The sequence below is a fragment of the Lepisma saccharinum genome, chromosome 14, assembly GCF_977018435.1.
Source record: "Lepisma saccharinum chromosome 14, izLepSacc3.1, whole genome shotgun sequence".
In the NCBI taxonomy this organism is placed as follows: Eukaryota; Metazoa; Arthropoda; class Insecta; order Zygentoma; family Lepismatidae; genus Lepisma; species Lepisma saccharinum.
The window spans coordinates 80,929,900-80,950,117 of record NC_139242.1 but is presented as its reverse complement, the minus strand read 5'-3'; the positions used below and the strand labels follow the sequence as shown (position 1 = coordinate 80,950,117).

The following is a 20,218-nucleotide window of genomic DNA, read 5'->3' as shown; positions in this document are numbered from 1 at the left end:
AGATTTCCATTAATAACAACATAGCACCCGTGAATTTCATTCCGCACGCATCAGCACTCCCAGATGATTATTCCTGGCACCGACGCTGTATAAAGGTCAATAAATATTGCGTATTCTGAGTAAAAAGGAAGAAACGATGGTCATATAACATGCCAATACACTCACTATGTCGCTAGTTGCTTTCAGGTTACCGAATAGTGAAATATAGTTGCCAGTGGTGACAATAAGAAAGTCTGTCTTTGTAGGGGTTGATTTTTATCTACAGTATGTGTATGAGCTGTGCATTGAAACATAACTTTTGCATTTTCAGGGACAGAATCGTCGTACCGAGTGTTGGCTACAGACTACCTTAACTTTGCTGTTGAGTGGAAATGTGAAAACAAGAACGATTCTAAGTACGAAGGTAAGTCTGTGAACACATTACGTCCACGTTATGTGTTGTATATATGTGTACACGAATAACTAATAGTCGACGCGAGACACTTCTGTTACACTCAAAAATAATCTAATCTATAGAAGAAAATCAGATAATTGGTTTAAAACAACTTACAAAATGTTCACAAAAAAAGCAGTCTACTCTCACGTAGAAACCAATGCATGCAAATATACAACGACATACAACTAAAAACGTTTCCAGAACTTGAAATTATCTTCAACAATACATTTTTGAAAGTGTGATTTACTGCCTTACACACTTATATTCATCTGATTAATCTTTTTCGTTTTTATTCATTTTTACAATAAAAGCTGGGCCTCGCCATGGTGTAATAGTAACGTCGTTGCCTTGTAATCAAAGGGTTTCATATTCGGTATCTTCTGTGAATGGTGTTGGACCAGGGAACGGATTTAAATACATATTTACTTATTTTCACCAACATATGGAGTTAAATATGGACTTAAGATTGTAAAAATTTACCCTTTTAATAATATAAGACTACACGAACTACATAACATACAGTACGCCTACAGTGATATTAATTATGAAACAGAACAACATGTTTTAATTTTTCATTTTCTGTTTCCAAAACAATTAACATTACAATTTTGTTATAAGTGTTCAAACGTGAATTTCATTCTGTTGTCTCTTAAGATGGACTTATATTGACTAAAACTGGGTTCATAATCGTAAGAAGTAATGGAAGTGTATTTCAAACTTGTCAGTTATTTGCAAGAAATGCATCCAACTCTTTTGGTCGCAATGGAGACATGTAGTTATTGCACGAATATGGAGTATATGTTGAGAAATGTTCTGAGATATGGAAATAATATGTAAAAATAACTAACATATGAAAAATATGACCCAAAACCTAATACTCCCTCTTTCCCATAATTATAGTCCGGTATGCCAAAATGGTAGTACAGGAATGACAGACGAAGAGGCAGATGGAAAGCCCAATTTGTACTGATCCTTGAGTAGTAAAGTTGTATGAGTCATTCCCTTGTTTTATGTTCTTCTTCTGTATACACCAATGTCACAGTTTGAATATTGGGCAATATTATGAGACAACCACCAAAGGTGTACCGGACAATAATTATGGGACAGAGGGAGTATATAGAAAATAAAAACTGAATTTGTGGAGTCTACATGCCATGATGCGCACAGATAATGCAAAATATAACTTTGTATTTATATTTACATATAAATTCGTTCCCTGGTAATGACTGATGAGATGAAATTCATGAAGGGACATTCACCATGAAACGCCCTGGCCGCCACTCGAGCCCGGAACCTTCTGTGGAGAGATCGCGAATTATCAACGCTCTCGTCACCAAGGCTTCTTATTTTCTATCCATTTATTTAACATGTTCTCACGTAACACATCTTCAGTTTATATTCCATTGACGCCAAAGAGGAAATATATTCCAGGTAAAAAAATTTCAAGATATCAAGAAACTAGAAATATAAAAGATCTTCAATTTATCACTTCCGTTTAGTTATTGTCTCTACTTTTTACACCTTATATCCAAGTTTAATTTAGTTTGATGTTTCCTTAGACGGAAAGGGCTTTTTTCGGTCAGATTTTTAAACACGTTTTGTGATGACGATGGTTGTAGTAATTACATTTCGTTACTGGTTTCTTGAATGCACAAATGACACTTTTTGTTTTTGTATATGTGTGGTGGGAGAGGTAGTACCTGAATAATTTCGTAACAGTGATGTAAACAAGCTTTTTCTTTTGGCTCGAGAGACAGATTTTTCGATATCTGTATGCGACATTATTTAGCATTTCCATGGACTTTACTACAAATATATAATAAATAAATAATTATATTTATTCATTATTTGAGCCTTGTTTCAAAACAATTTCACTTGTATGAAATATATGTTTCTGTTATCTGTGAAAAGAAGAGTCTAAGTGGCGGCGATTGGGTTTCAAAATCGGGGGGGGGGGGGGCAAGGTGCCAAAACTGGGGGGTGAAAAGACCAGTATATTTCCCTTTGTAGATAAGGTTTAGCATAGTGTGGGGGCAAAAGTGGCGAAAAGTGGGGGCAACTACCCCCCTCACCCCCCTAATCGCCGCCACTGAGTCTATGCAATGCATAGATTTTTTTCACTCCTGTGATTTACTTCGTGCATTATTAACCAAAATCTGTTGAACAATAATTTGAGCATGTGCTGTTAGCTTTTAATAGTCAGAAATATTTATTTCAAATATTTGCTCTAGTGATATTTGAAAACTACAATTGGATTTTTAATTTACTTTTGAAAATCTTTAAGAAAATAATGATCTGAGATGTGAATATTGCATATTAAAAGATGGGAAAAATTCATATTTCACATTTGACTGGCAGAGATAGTTTTGAATTTAGAGGGAAATCCTCTAGTAATTATCTTGAGGAGTTTATCCACAATACTCAATTCGGGGGAGTGAGGTTGAGATATTAAGTGGAGTGTAATGGTGATGTGAAGGGTGAATATTATCTAAAATGCAGAGGGCGGGATGATTCTGATATGCTCTGTATTCTCAAAATATTCTTAGAACGGTTTGTCCGAGATAAAATCTGAAAATCTTGAAAAGGCATTTTTACGAGCCACTGCTAGTTTCAATCTGTTCTTCTGTCAACTATTTCCGTCTCAGAAACTGAATTAGTCGTAGCCTACTTAAAAGCGTAGGATAATTCTATTCCACTAATCAAACGACCGCTGTGAAGCCCATACTGGCCACCACGTTGTTTACATATTTGATTACATTATCTACATGTAGATGTAGACTTTCTTTGTTGACGCATGGACCACATAACTGTTGACAAATTAACATTACTTTCGTTCACTGTACTAAGATATAATCTCTTGAATTTTGCTACGTGTACGATTAGTTTTGCACAGAAATAAAGCCGAACAATTGTTTCAAGTTAAAGTGACAACTTTGCCAACTGAGTCAAAACAAAATGTATGGTATACTTTATTCTGGGTATCCGAAACAGTGTGGTGCGAGCGGTCACGAGTTTGATTTCCGATGATACGTTCTTGTAATTAGACGCGTCGTATTATTATACTATTAATATTAACTTAATAATACTCAGCGGTGAACGATGAGACTCGGTGAAGTACATAGATGTAACATAGTGTTACGCAAAGACAATATTCACAGCACAGAGAAATAAAACCACATTACTGCAGTATGTATAAACTGAAAGGTTTTATTCTTTATTTATTGCAATTATAATGCAAATATACTTGAGACGAAGGCGAGGATTTCGCTTTGTCGATGAATTGACTCAAGTAAAACGCATAAACCTATGATCACATAGGCCTAGCTTGCGCCCCGAACTACCATACCAAGATGTATGCACAACACCGAGGAGTAATTTTTAATTTTAAAAGCTTCGTCGATTCGTGGCGAAAAAGTGTGATACTTCTTACGCGATATCCTCGCATTTATACTATTTTCGAGAACACAGATTAAAGTACACATGAATCACTCACTATCTACAAAAGGATACTATCAACAAAACTGACATCTATACATCTTTAGAAATACAAATTCGTATAGTGCACTCTCGCAAACATGAAGATAAATTAAACTACTCATAACAGAGCATAAAATACACTAAACATTAAACAAAAGATATACATTACAAACAGGGTGCAATATTACATATAATAACACAACATTTACGTGTCCTTTCATAAAAGTATAATATATCAGTGACATGTTTTAAAGTTGTGACGTCACATAAAAATATGGATCATATCACCGAAACGCCAAAATTTCTATGTTGACCCAGCATAGTGAGGACAATTGGAGAGTTACAATTGAAAACAAAAGTAGCGGACTCCGCTTTTGAAAGCCAGAACACAGCGACGATGGGACTCGACCGCTGACCAATATTCCCCAATGAATGGAAGCTTCGGTTCTAAAAAATAAGTTGTTCCACGGAGTTTCTTTTAGTTTAAGGCATACTTTTCAAAATGCTTGGACAACGTCATCATTAATACTTTTCTGCTCTACAGCTAGATATCGAATGCAGAAATACGTAAGCTTAAACGGGAAATGTCCACTAACCTTATACTATTATATTTCTGACGGAAATTTTGGATTCTACGCACGGAATTGCCGGAAAATTGATTTATCGTAAATCAGATACAACTGAATGTTGACAAAAGTTATAATTGTATCGAAATACATGGCTACTTCGGGAAAATTAATATGAAACAAATATGGACTAAGAAGTTAAGATCTGAAAAATTCTTGTCCCCAATTTAGTGAATATATTTTCAATTGGTATATTACGTTAATGAATTTCTATTGGAAGAAAGAAATTATGATCGTAGGAAAATATATGAATGTATTTTAGCATGGGTAATAACATGATATGTATTGCTGATATTTTTTATAGTATCCCTCCATGCGAAGTGCATATCTCAACGTAGTATGAAACAAGATACAATGCTAAAGTTCTACTTCCGGAAGGGTATGGAGTTGTTGCGCTATCCACTTGATCATTTTTTCGTTAGGGATCTAGCCGGCACGAAGTTTCACCTTGTCCCCTCAGTGAGAAAGATACTCATGTTTTGTTTCATTTCAAGTCGCTAGGTATGTACAGTGTCTCAAAAGTTTTAGGACAACGACATTTTAAACTAGGCAACCCAATTTACACAAGGTGTTGGTGGGTTGCGTGTAGAGTTAGGCTCAATTTCAGGGTTGCCACATGCACAATAAATATTTATAAAATACGCGAAAGAAATAAAAACAAGTATTAGTGTATAAAAAGTATTAAAAATATCAATATTAAATCGCAAGTGACAAAATTCTTTCTGAAAGAAAAATAATAGGTTTTCTAGTATTTCATCGCTGATGAGTCTACAGAAAGGAGAAGAGGTGAGAGAAAACGAGAGGTGACAAATGACAGGAGAAAGAGAAAGCGAGAGGAGAAGAGGAAAAGTAGAGGAGAGAAGAAAGAGAGGATAGACGAGGAGAGGAGATGTAGTGAGGAGAATGGAAAAATATTCTAGGAGAGATGAGGAAAATGGAGCAAAGAAGAGAAAAGAGAAGGAAAACGAGATGAGAGGAGAGTGGAGAGTAGAGTAAAGGAGAGAAAAAGAGAAGAACGAAAAGAAGAGGAGAAAAGTGCGTGGAGTCGGAAATCTAAGACAGGAAAGGAGATACGAGGAGTGGAGATGAGTGGGATGGAGATAAGATGGGAGAAAAGTAGGGAAGGCGATATGAGATAAAAGCAGAGCAGAAGGAGGGGAGAGAAGAAGGAGAAGGAGAAGAGAAGAGCAGAAGGGACTGAAGAGAAGAGGTAGTTGCAGAAAATATCGTCTCAGCGTCAAGAATTGATGCATTGGTCAAATTATCGACATGAAACATTCAATAACATTTTGAAATGTATTGGAGAATGTATTAAATCGGTGCGAAATGCCTTTTGGCTTAGTTCAGAGCAAGGTAAAATCTTGCATGTAAGATCTTTGATTTTACCTGCGATTATACCACTAAAAACATGAATGTAATTTTAATATTTATAAGAATTATCCAATTTTTGTCCAATTCTCGGTTCGTTGAAATGGAGATTTTGTAATTTAATATTTCCCCTCCCCCCATCGTTAATTCCAAACTGAATCATTCCGTTTCACACGGGGTGAACAATGAACACAATGGGTAGGTCTAAAACTTACGAAAATGTTCTGCCACCGGAAGGGTTTGAACCTATGACCATCAGATTGACAGTCCTGAACGTTAAACACTACACTACAAGCTTTCGCTCCTGAAAGTAAGTAGAAGGAGCTGACCAATGTGAAATGTAGATGCAACTCTCCTCCTACATGTAATGTGCAAACAATACTTGTTTGTAACAAAGAAAACGAAGGTAGTACGACTCGGAGAAAACATTTAATGGAGAATTGCACATGATGAGAACTTTTCATTCGATATTTGCGGAGGTATCCTTGCATTGAACTCGAGTGGGAAAAGGGGTAAAATTAGTATGTCCTGAATTGCCACAAATATAAATAGTTATTTCATTAATATTTGTCAATGTCTTTGAAGCAGTACACAATTATCGTTAAAGTATTATAATTCACGATCTTATACATGAAAATATCCCTTTGAACGTGTGTCAATTCATTTATTTTTTTAATTTTTTTTTATAAATTCCATTTGCAGAACAATGTAGCTACTATACACTGCTATTACAATTAATGTTACCATGCTCTTGTTTGTAATAAAAGGAGAATTAAAAAAAGAACACCTCCTAAGGAGGATCGAACCTGGGACCACAATCAATGCTTTCAAGAACTCTAACCAATACACTTCGCCCTTTGCTTCCCTTGGAGAAACAGTTCTTAATTATTCTGTCGTGTCAATATTGTAAACGTTATCCTGCAAAAAGAAGTTCAATGCTCTGATATAGCTCTGTACTTCTAGAATTACTCTATACAAATGCATTTGAAAATTAACTCTGAATTTATTTCTTCGTTGGTAGTATAGCTAAGCTTGTGAATATATTTTATTTGTAATTTTATAACGGTTACATGAACATCCAGGAAATAGTTCCTTATAATAACCTCAGGTTGACCAAGTTGCCAATACAAACAAATGGAATACAGATTGTCTTCGAGCTTACATTGTTAAAAAGGAGCGGGTACGCGTATTACTATCCTAATACTTATTCAATAAGGTTTCTTGGTTGTCAGAAATTATCACTTAAACTATTGCATGTGGAGCTAGTGCCCACCTAGCCGCCTCCGATGAAATCTACCATTCTTCAGATTCTCTTTAAAATTCGACTCTGGTCATTCGTAACTTGCTGGGTGCATGGACGGGCAATGTTTTGCGATAAGAAGCGGCCTTGAATAGCGTGAGTGAGTCACTTTGAACGCGAGCAAGCTACGCTACCAAGCTTGTCTGCCTTTGAAAACCAAGTCATTTTTTTTCACCGTTTCCGAACGCGATTGCTATTGTAGAAGTATATATTTTCACAAAAGAGCAAGAAAGAAAATTAGACCAATGTTCTCCCGTCGTTTAAAACCAAATATTATCTATTAAACGAAAAGTTCACGATTGTCAATAAACCTATCTGAGCATAAGGTGGATGTAAATAATAAATTTAATACAAAGATTCTCGAAAATTTCTCTCCCACTGTCTACGTCACTAACGTCAGGCCAGTACCAGAACCCTGAAATATTTGACTGTGAACCTACCAATAACTACGAAAATAACATCGTCGATTTTAGAAATGTGTAAACATTTCAATTTTGTTCTTACATAAATGAATCTGTTTCTTGCGCAAAAGTCTTCAGGCTGCATATTGGATGGTTTTAGTTTTATAATGCAAGGCTAGCAGACGTCCGATTCACCGATTTAGTCAGGACAGTGTGCTACTTTCAATCCCTGACCCGACTTTTTCGAACTGCAATCGTGATGCGAGAATGTCTCTTTGTTATTGTTGTTTTCTTAACTCACAATTAGACATGTTCTTTATTGTAATAATAATTCCTAGTACGCAACATTTAATTTATAAATATATTATTTTCTAAACATAGAATTATCATGACTTAGGGTCTGGCCACTCCCTCAAAGAAATCCTGCGTACTGGTCTGGTCTACGTCAATGACAGAAATGCAAGCAATACTTTTATTTATATTTAACCCAATGAAAGGAATGTGGAAGAATTAAAAAGAAATAAGAAAGAGCGGAACTACTGTTGCTCTACTATAAAAATTGTTGTCCTTCGAGGAAGAAAAATAAGAAGGATTTACTCCAGCATCTTAACACAGTGTTCCACGAGTCTCTCTTGACTAATACTGTCAAGTGTGAAGAATAAAATTTTCCGCCTGTTTACGTCTAACGTTGCGCAGATTTGGTAGTTCGCAAACGGTGTAATTATTTCGTGTTACCTTACGCAACAGCAAATACATTTCATAAGACTGTTCTGAACACCAGACTTGCGTCAGTAAACAAGCATTTCGTCTGTTGCAGTATCACAGGAAAAGAAGATCGTCCTGCAATGTTCAAGCCTCTAGATATTTTTCATTACTAATGTCTAATCACAATAATAAGTTAGAAGAAATAACTCGCATTTTCACAACTACCAATATTCTCGTTTTTCTTCATCACTTCGAAAATTATTTCTCGAAGATATCTGCTATACTACAAGAAAGCAATCCAAAATTAAAGTAAAAGTTCAACCACATGTATACCCAGCTTCATTTACAATATTGGAGAGACAGAATACTTAAAAATTGTTGTTTCAATCGAAAGTAAGGGCGTGATGTAGTGGTTAGAGTTCTTGAAAGCATTGATTGTGGTCCCAGGTTCGATCCTCCTTAGGAGGTGTTCTTTTTTTAATTCTCCTTTTATTACAAACAAGAGCATGGTAACATTAATTGTAATAGCAGTGTATAGTAGCTACATTGTTCTGCAAATGGAATTTATAAAAAAAAATTAAAAAAATAAATGAATTGACACACGTTCAAAGGGATATTTTCATGTATAAGATCGTGAATTATAATACTTTAACGATAATTGTGTACTGCTTCAAAGACATTGACAAATATTAATGAAATAACTATTTATATTTGTGGCAATTCAGGACATACTAATTTTACCCCTTTTCCCACTCGAGTTCAATGCAAGGATACCTCCGCAAATATCGAATGAAAAGTTCTCATCATGTGCAATTCTCCATTAAATGTTTTCTCCGAGTCGTACTACCTTCGTTTTCTTTGTTACAAACAAGTATTGTTTGCACATTACATGTAGGAGGAGAGTTGCATCTACATTTCACATTGGTCAGCTCCTTCTACTTACTTTCAGGAGCGAAAGCTTGTAGTGTAGTGTTTAACGTTCAGGACTGTCAATCTGATGGTCATAGGTTCAAACCCTTCCGGTGGCAGAACATTTTCGTAAGTTTTAGACCTACCCATTGTGTTCATTGTTCACCCCGTGTGAAACGGAATGATTCAGTTTGGAATTAACGATGGGGGGAGGGGAAATATTAAATTACAAAATCTCCATTTCAACGAACCGAGAATTGGACAAAAATTGGATAATTCTTATAAATATTAAAATTACATTCATGTTTTTAGTGGTATAATCGCAGGTAAAATCAAAGATCTTACATGCAAGATTTTACCTTGCTCTGAACTAAGCCAAAAGGCATTTCGCACCGATTTAATACATTCTCCAATACATTTCAAAATGTTATTGAATGTTTCATGTCGATAATTTGACCAATGCATCAATTCTTGACGCTGAGACGATATTTTCTGCAACTACCTCTTCTCTTCAGTCCCTTCTGCTCTTCTCTTCTCCTTCTCCTTCTTCTCTCCCCTCCTTCTGCTCTGCTTTTATCTCATATCGCCTTCCCTACTTTTCTCCCATCTTATCTCCATCCCACTCATCTCCACTCCTCGTATCTCCTTTCCTGTCTTAGATTTCCGACTCCACGCACTTTTCTCCTCTTCTTTTCGTTCTTCTCTTTTTCTCTCCTTTACTCTACTCTCCACTCTCCTCTCATCTCGTTTTCCTTCTCTTTTCTCTTCTTTGCTCCATTTTCCTCATCTCTCCTAGAATATTTTTCCATTCTCCTCACTACATCTCCTCTCCTCGTCTATCCTCTCTTTCTTCTCTCCTCTACTTTTCCTCTTCTCCTCTCGCTTTCTCTTTCTCCTGTCATTTGTCACCTCTCGTTTTCTCTCACCTCTTCTCCTTTCTGTAGACTCATCAGCGATGAAATACTAGAAAACCTATTATTTTTCTTTCAGAAAGAATTTTGTCACTTGCGATTTAATATTGATATTTTTAATACTTTTTATACACTAATACTTGTTTTTATTTCTTTCGCGTATTTTATAAATATTTATTGTGCATGTGGCAACCCTGAAATTGAGCCTAACTCTACACGCAACCCACCAACACCTTGTGTAAATTGGGTTGCCTAGTTTAAAATGTCATTGTCCTAAAACTTTTGAGAGACACTGTACACTCGCTTCACTTGTAGCAGCCACCATAGTCTCGAGTGAGAAGTTCGATCTATCTCCAACAAAATAATAAACAAAGAGGTAAAAATATATTTGACAAAACCGCCTAAAAACGCACATAAAACTTCATGTTGAACCTATCTATAAAGTAATCAGGCAAGCACCTTCCTTGAACAGTGAGTCTCGATCGCCTCTCGACTTTACGAAACGTCTGTCTCGTTCTCCGGTTCGTCTCGTGAAGTTTGAATTTTCAAATTAATGTCTGCGTACCATCTAGCAGCATTGTTCCTATTTGTCGTTCACTCACAGAAATATAAAAGGTATAACTATTTTAGGGACACATAACAATGTGCAACAATGAAGGGCGTCCACCCGTTGCCAAGGCACACGACGCACCGACTCGATCCCCTCGAAAAACCAAGACCGGGCGTCGCTGCCTATCAATTATCTTTCTGTTATAAATATATAAATGCCACGACTACGCTCAGTTCCTGCGGGCCATGAGACCCCGCATCCCAAAGTTCGGGTAAAGGTCTGCTTTTGAATAATAATATAATTAAAATTAAATTTATGCTTACTTATCTAAGACTCCAAAATAAGGTAACCATTCTCGTGCTTAAACCTCCCTCGTGATCGCACCCGCATCCCACTGACCAGTGAGGATACGCATGCGAGTCGCGAGCGAAATCAGCATAATCGAATCTGACGTCCTTTGGATTGATAAAGCCTCCGCCTCACTGACCAGTGATGGCGGGACACCTCACCAAACCCAAAGGATGCCAGTTAATTTATACTTATGAGACAAATTTACTATAAGGAAATACCAATTAAACGATTATAAATTTATTTACAAATCCAAACGTTAGTTAGGTTGAAAGAAAAATATACAATCTTCTGATCAAAAGAAAACTACAATGACAAAATTAAATTTTTTGTTCAAAAATGACTTCCGTAACATAGACTGAAACTTGCTTTCGAGTAAACATACAATCCAGAGAGCTCTCTCTTATATATATATTGTCCATATCCCATCATAGAACTAACCCAGCTTAACTTGGTTTCAATTAAACAGGTGACAAATTATTCAGTAATGATCGACAAAATTTGTTGGAAACAAAACAAAAGAAAAAAAATTGCATAACTTCTATCCGTAAATTCCTATTCGTGCTTCTGTCATATTTTCACATCTGCGTTATGTTCTCTAGAACTCATGAGGTATACTACCATCTTCAGGGCCAACCTCTAAAAACATTCATAACAAAATATAAGGGGAGCCTTTCTCTACCCAATATCAAAGCCATATCTCGGCCACAAATTACAAATGTCCACGTGGAATTCCTTAACATAACAGGGGACTGACTCTATGTCTACCCTTTTTGGCTACTCACATTGCAAAAGCAAAACAATAGACTTTTACATAAACGAATTTCTATAGAAACATATACTCGACCGGTCACCTATTATAACTGTTTCTAAAATACATCAAATATAAACCTAAATAAGAGAAACCAAGAAACTTTCCTTAACATTCCGGATACTCAGACTTTAAAACGGACATAAAAACTATATAAGCTATGAGATTTAAAAGACACCCTCTGACCAGAGGAATGCTCTCGGATTAATGTAATAAAGAATCAAATTTATTTAAATGAACCTCCTGACCAGGAGAATTCAGAATGATTTAGAAATTACTCGACGAGAAGGATGTATATCTTTGAATTTATATCGGAGTCACACTGACCAGTGCCAACTTCGACAGAATTTAAGAATCAAAATTTTAAATTATTGATTAAATATTTATAAATGAATCAAATTATTTATATGCCCGCTAAATCCCCTTTAAGGATCATGCTGACCAGCACAAATCCTGGAAGGTGGCTTACGGAAAACCTCGGACATTGTGGAAGGGAGAGCTGACCAGCCACTCCCAACACAACGCCCGTATTCTCCCAGCCCTGGACCTCGACAAGCGATTTAATCACCTAACGATTCCGGAATCTACTGCTATACTGATTATTTTGCCAGCGAAACGGCTTGTATTTATACTTGCGAGATTGCGCAATTCTGTTCCCCAACAAAAGATTTCGACAAACTGAAAAGTTATTTTTAGCATTCAACAATTACCCCTTCCAAAAAGGCATATCGAAAAACACAATGCAAGCTAAACTTATTTACAAACCCGCGCAGCGCCGAACGAAAAAGAACCCATTGTTGTTAAGAAAGAAAAATAATGCTGCTTCAACTTGCTTCGCGTTCTTTTTCGCTTGGCAGAAACTGCGTTACAATTTTTAACAAAGATAAAATGTACATTCAAAAGATTAAAACTCCAAAAGAATTTATACGAGGGCTATCGAAAAGTAATTTAAATAATAAAGAAATTTACCAAAATTTATCAATCGTTACAATATGCCCCTTTCTTTTTTTTGGAGAATTTTTATCAAAAAATAATTAAATTCCTTCTTTTTGAGAAAAATTCTCAAATGAAAGTCCAATTAACTAATGATTGCCTCTAACTTACTTACTAACCTACATGATATAAACAATACTAATTTACATATATACATTCACACTAAAACTAATACTTCAGACTTTAAGAAAAGCCATGCCACTTTTTACCACGATTGCTTTTCTTTTTAACCGAAAAAAAAGTTCGCACAGGTGGTCTTTGTAATTCCTCGGCACTCAAGTTCTTTCATTAATTTTTCGACGGACATTTTCCCATCTTCAAGTAGGTCGCGGTACATCTGTATCACTTCCTCATCCTCTCTTTCACGTGACGAGAACCTCCATCCATCCAGATTATCTCCTGCTTCTTCATTGATTGGCTCATCCATTTTCACTGTCTTCTCGTTCAATGCACTCTTCACCGGGGCTCACTGCACTATGTTCATGGACACATTCATCCTGTTTGAGGGGTGTCACAGGATCAGTTTGTATGGCAACCGACACTAACTCCCTCCTTTGTTCGTCTTCAGCTTGCCTTATTTTTAATAGTTTAGCCGTGACGCTTTGCAAAATTCGGAACTGGCCCTTCTGTGCTCTTAGAAACCTTTCATGCTCTTCTGCGAACACCGACACTGTCTGTCCAACTTTCTGCTCCCATAGCACCATCTCCGCTTGTCTCACTTTTTCTTCTCCTTGGAATACCTTTCCTAGGTTCTTGCTCTGCCTTTCCACCTCTGTCTTCTGCCAATCCTGGACCACCGACTTCAATTGGTCAAATCCGTCCATCATCGCCTTCTTGATCTGCTCTATTCCCGTGTCTTCTTGGATGAACGCGGTCAACTTTTCTACTAAAGTTCCAACGTCTGTTTGTACTTTTTTAATTTCTTGTAGTACTTCTGTTTCATCTTTGTCCCAAAACTTTGCGTCCGAAAACACTATGTATATATACATTTATATACATTATATACATATACATTTATATCTTTAATTTATATACAATTTTTTTTACAATATGAGCAATTGCAGGTTCCCTTTCTCTATCGAGCCCTCACGTTATGAAATATACAACTATTTTTTTTTTTTACAATATGAGCAATTACAGGTTCCCCCTTTTTTTTTCTCTCGAGCCCTCACGTTATGGCACCACTTATAACAATGTAGGCCGTCAGCCCGTAGCCAAGGCACACGACACACCGACTCGGACCCCTCGAAAGACCGAGACCGGGCGTCGCTACCTATCAATTATCTTTCTGTTATAATGTATGCCACGGCTAAATCTCAGTTCCTGCGGGGCATGAGACCCCGCATCCCAAAGTTCGGGTAAAGGTCTGCTTTTGAATAATAATATAATTAAAATTAAATTTATGCTTACTTATCTAAGACTCCAAAATAAGGTAACCATTCTCGTGCTTAAACCTCCCTCGTGATCGCACCCGCATCCCACTGACCAGTGAGGATACGCATGCGAGTCGCGAGCGAAATCAGCATAATCGAATCTGACGTCCTTTGGATTGATAAAGCCTCCGCCTCACTGACCAGTGATGGCGGGACACCTCACCAAACCCAAAGGATGCCAGTTAATTTATACTTATGAGACAAATTTACTATAAGGAAATACCAATTAAACGATTATAAATTTATTTACAAATCCAAACGTTAGTTAGGTTGAAAGAAAAATATACAATCTTCTGATCAAAAGAAAACTACAATGCCAAAATTACAACCTTAGTGACAATGAAGTTCGACCAGTCACAAATATAGGAATGCGTTGTGAAAGAAGGAGAACGCATGCATATGCTGAACATATTTTATTCACCAGGCTACATGGAACAAAGGAAAACATAAATTTCCGCTGCAACGCAGCAATGTATGGTGTCCACACAAAATAAAACATTTTCGTCCATCTACACGTGACATTGAAGTTCGACCACTGTTAGAGGGGATCCTGTTTACCATAGTGTGACGCCGCCCCGTCGGCGAATAACTGTGGCAATGCGTCGGGGCATGCTGCGGACGAGTCGTTCAAGGTATTCCACATCGATGCGGTGCCATTCCTCCTGCAGGCAGGCGATAAGAGCAGCCACTGTCGTGGGTCCCCTCTGTTGCACACGTCGCTTAAGAACACGCCACACATTCTCAATGGGCGAGAGGTCGGGACTCGATGGTGGCCATGGCAGAGTTCGCACGTGATGGCGAGTCAACCATTCTCTTGTCAGCCGCGCTGTATGAGGCCTGACATTGTCGTGTTGAAAGAAGAGACGCCGCCTGTGGAACAGGTGCCTTCGCACTGTGGGAATATGCCGCTCCAGTATGCGTGTATAGGCGTGTGCATTCACAATGCCCTCACAGACGTGTAGTGGGCCATCCCCAGATGCCGTCATGCATCCCCATACCATCACTGACGCAGGTTTCTGTACCCGACGTGCATAACATTTTGCTTCATTCTGTTCCTCCTTCCGACAAATGACTGTTTTCCGTATTTTCCCGTACACAACATTGAAAATGGATTCGTCCGTCCACAAAACCCTGTTCCACTGCCGAAATGTCCATTCCCGGTACATTCGTGCCCACCGTAGTCGATTGCCTTTGTTCAACATTGAAAGGAAGAGTTTACGTTTCGCCTTGTACACTCGGTAACCGCATCGCTGTAGGTAACGGCGAATGGTTCTGGTTGACACTTCAGTGTGAAAGCGTTCTCGAGTCCACAGTCGTAATTCGGCCACAGAAACATGATTGTTGGTCTGGATATAGCGCCTAAATATCCGTAGGTCACGCACGCTCAGCAGGCGTTTTCGACCGGGGGTCTTACCTGGCTCTGTAGTACCCGTATTTTGGTGGCGTTTGATGATGCAGTGGACGGTTGACTTGGGTAAGTTCAGTTGGCGCCCTATTTCCCGTTCACTGAGTCCATCCCGTTGCAACTCCACCACTCTTCTCCTCACGGTGTTGTCAATAGGTTTGTCCCTGGCAATGGTGATGATGCACTGCGGTTCCTCGGTGCACAGCACGCGTTTATATACGGCGGACTCCCTTATCGTGTCCGTTACGTCATGCTTCCTTCGAATGCGCCACTATCTGGTTATCCCGTATGGGTCTGGTGCCTGGTCGAAGTTGAATGTCACGCGTATAGTTCCCCGTTTTCGTTCTTTACGTGACCTTGGGTGCAACATGCTGGGATCACGATTCTTGCCTGCTCACACGCCTCCTCTTACACACATGCGTCACTTCTGCGGGTCACCCATTCCACCGCCTATGCCTCTGTGCATTTAATCACGTATTCCTTTCTGGTCGAACTTCATTGTCACCAAGGTTGTATATTTTTTGTTCAAAAATGACTTCCGTAACATAGACTGAAACTTACTTTCGAGTAAACATACAATCCAGAGAGCTCTCTCTTATATATATATATATATTGTCCATATCCCATCATAGAACTAACCCAGCTTAACTTGGTTTCAATTAAACAGGTGACAAATTATTCAGTAATGATCGACAAAATTTGTTGGAAACAAAACAAAAGAAAAAAAAATTGCATAACTTCTATCCGTAAATTCCTATTCGTGCTTCTGTCATATTTTCACATCTGCGTTATGTTCTCTAGAACTCATGAGGTATACTACCATCTTCAGGGCCAACCTCTAAAAACATTCATAACAAAATATAAGGGGAGCCTTTCTCTACCCAATACCAAAGCCATATCTCGGCCACAAATTACAAATGTCCACGTGGAATTCCTTAACATAACAGGGGACTGACTCTATGTCTACCCTTTTTGGCTACTCACATTGCAAAAGCAAAACAATAGACTTTTACATAAACGAATTTCTATAGAAACATATACTCGACCGGTCACCTATTATAACTGTTTCTAAAATACATCAAATATAAACCTAAATAAGAGAAACCAAGAAACTTTCCTTAACATTCCGGATACTCAGACTTTAAAACGGACATAAAAACTATATAAGCTATGAGATTTAAAAGACACCCTCTGACCAGAGGAATGCTCTCGGATTAATGTAATAAAGAATCAAATTTATTTAAATGAACCTCCTGACCAGGAGAATTCATAATGATTTAGAAATTACTCGACGAGAAGGATGTATATCTTTGAATTTATATCGGAGTCACACTGACCAGTGCCAACTTCGACAGAATTTAAGAATCAAAATTTTAAATTATTGATTAAATATTTATAAATGAATCAAATTATTTATATGCCCGCTAAATCCCCTTTAAGGATCATGCTGACCAGCACAAATCCTGGAAGGTGGCTTACGGAAAACCTCGGACATTGTGGAAGGGAGAGCTGACCAGCCACTCCCAACACAACGCCCGTATTCTCCCAGCCCTGGACCTCGACAAGCGATTTAATCACCTAACGATTCCGGAATCTACTGCTATACTGATTATTCTGCCAGCGAAACGGCTTGTATTTATACTTGCGAGATTGCGCAATTCTATTTCCCAACAAAAGATTTCGACAAACTGAAAAGTTATTTTTAGCATTCAACAATTACCCCTTCCAAAAAGGCATATCGAAAAACACAATGCAAGCTAAACTTATTTACAAACCCGCGCAGCGCCGAACGAAAAAGAACCCATTGTTGTTAAGAAAGAAAAATAATGCTGCTTCAACTTGCTTCGCGTTCTTTTTCGCTTGGCAGAAACTGCGTTACAATTTTTAACAAAGATAAAATGTACATTTAAAAGATTAAAACTCCAAAAGAATTTATACGAGGGCTATCGAAAAGTAATTTAAATAATAAAGAAATTTACCAAAATTTATCAATCGTTACAATTGATGATAATAAACATTCGCTTGTCATGTTGAAATTAGTAGAAATTGCATAATTAACTAATTGTTCTGGTAGTTCTCCAAACGGAGCGTCATACCTCAAAACCAAGTGTATACACTGTGCAATTAACGTTACTCGTAATTTCCTAATCTTGCATAAAATTAAACAAGTCTTCTGCTACGCTGACAGAGCAATTGTGTTTGTGTGGGTGTTGAGAATAACTGTCTTTTGATATACGTGCTCGAGAGTTAGCAGTGTGAAGTTTTTTGTGCAAGCAGATGTTAACTAACGATGCATTTCTCTATTTCAGAGACTTTGTGGATCCTTTCAAGGGATCAGTTCCCAAGGGTTGAAGTGGTGAGCATGGCCTACCAGACACTGAACATTCTAGGCTTGGACGGAAGCCAACTGAAGAAAGTTGACCAACTGTGCGTGCCTCCGAAGCAGAAGAGGGAGAGCGGGGGAATTCTATCGTGGCTCATGAGCTTCTTCTAGTTCCAGTGGACATTATAAACGCTTGTGTGCCAGCGTATTGTTTATGGACATCAGGTGGATCAAAGTAGCTAGACAAATGATCACTGTATTACAGTGTTCTTCTCAGATCGAGGTTTCTTTTCTGAATGATAAATGTGGAAGGTGCCTTTGTATAAATACGTCAGACATCTTTTGTCCGAACCTACTACAGGAAACCCACATTCCATAAAGTTGCTACCTCAATCTTCAAGAGGATAATTCAAGTTTGCGTTAACTTTATACACTAAGTAAAGTGTGTATATAATTTGTGCAAGCATAGAAACAACTGCTGTTAGATATAATATCAACATTGCTTCTGTATCAATCACACATAAGTTATCCTTCATTTTACATACCTTTAAGTTAACATAACCAGCGGTATATTTTACAATATATGCATTTTTCTATACTCAAAACCAAAGTTATATAATATGCAGAAACTAATGTGAACTGAATACTCATTATACATAAACGGCTGGACAAATTTCAAGTAAATTTGTTGCAGTTCGAATATAAATATTTTTCATTTCGATTTATGAAATGCTGTAGTCGTCTGCAATTAAGTCAAACTTGGTGCACGACAGGAGCCCATTTCTTGTCATTTCCTGACAAAAGACGCAGGAAAAGTACTAGCTTTGGACAATTATATGTGTAGGAAGAACTTTGTAATGCGAGATAAAACCTGTTTGCGTCATTTCTTCGACTTGTATTTCTACTGTGGTTTTATACTATGCCATATCATTAGAATATGATGATAATTTGAAATAATATCGAAGCTGACATTTAGAGATGTCCACTGTTATCTTCTTGCAATATTTCCTTCGTTGTTATTTGCCTTAATTTATTTTTCGATTCGTTGTTACATTTTCGTTGTTTTTGTTACTGATTTTATTTATTAATTTTGTTATCGGAGATGTTTGTTTATTATTGAAATTTTGATCCGTAATAAAAATATATTGTTATTGTTGTTCATATGAATGCTTGTTATTTCCAGACAAATAAACATTGCAGAATTGTTAATAATGTTTTTCTCTTTTGAGTATGAAATGCATACGTACGTTGATTTGATTGGTTTGTTGTTTTAAGTCCACTTTATGCACAGTAAGGCTAATCGGGACTGGACCTACAGTTTAAAGTGGGATCCGAACCACTATGTGCATCCACCGGGAATCGAACCCGGGACCTCTTGATTACAAGGGGACGACGCTACTACTGCACCATCGGGGAGGCCACATAGACTATTAGATTACCTTCTGTTCAAACAGATATATTTTATTTATTTCTGTTCACAAAACTACTGCATTGGAATAACTGTTCAGACAACATATAATTGAGTACCTTTAATAAAACAAACAATGGTAGGGACATACAGAAATACGTAATAGATTCAAAAACTGTACATGGTTGCGAGGTTACATTGAAAAATAGATGATCCAAATCATGTGTCACATTTTAACCAATCAATAACATTAATTTATTTGGTTTTAGGTCTATTTGATGCACAGAGAATTCAGAGAAAAGAAGGGAGGTTAAATTTGTTGGAGTGCAGTGATCTAGATAGTCAAGTTAATGAAATAAATTATATAAATATACGGGGTTGTCTCTCAGTGTGGTCCCTTTTAAATCAAATAAGGATGAGAAACATGAATCAAACATCCGGATATTATGACATAAGAAAGGAAGAAAAACATTTCTGGATATGTCACTAACATGCCGGCCATTTTGAAAATATACTGTTGTCTGAATCTACGTTACATTACATTTTATTTTTCTCTGCCAAGAAAAGACCTCCAGCTGGTCTTCTTATTCGCAAAACTTTCAAACCAAAACATTACGCCGATTTTTTGCATTCCATAACCCATAAGTTTAAAAATAACTGATTCCTTAATAATGGATCCCGTAACTTGTTTTTAAAATTGTGTATCTTACTTACTAAAGTGAGATAAAGTTGGAGACATGTGACATTTTTAGTGTACCAACACTATTCTGACATTTTATCATAATATATCTGCATTTTCTTGAAACAATGAAAC

The 20,218-nt window shown here is 37.2% G+C and overlaps 1 protein-coding gene across 1 annotated transcript in view; it reads left to right on the top strand.

Annotated features, from left to right (window-relative positions):
- Positions 1 to 19,157, top strand: part of LOC145998632 (apolipoprotein D-like) — a 76,485-nt gene extending 57,328 nt beyond the window's left edge. The window contains exons 4-5 of the mRNA XM_083135098.1: positions 311 to 403; positions 17,983 to 19,157. Coding sequence (XP_082991224.1) covers positions 311 to 403; positions 17,983 to 18,167 — 278 coding nt within the window. The 3' untranslated portion in view covers positions 18,168 to 19,157. The remainder of the gene's footprint in view (positions 1 to 310; positions 404 to 17,982) is intronic.
- Positions 19,158 to 20,218: the final 1,061 nt, after the last annotated feature.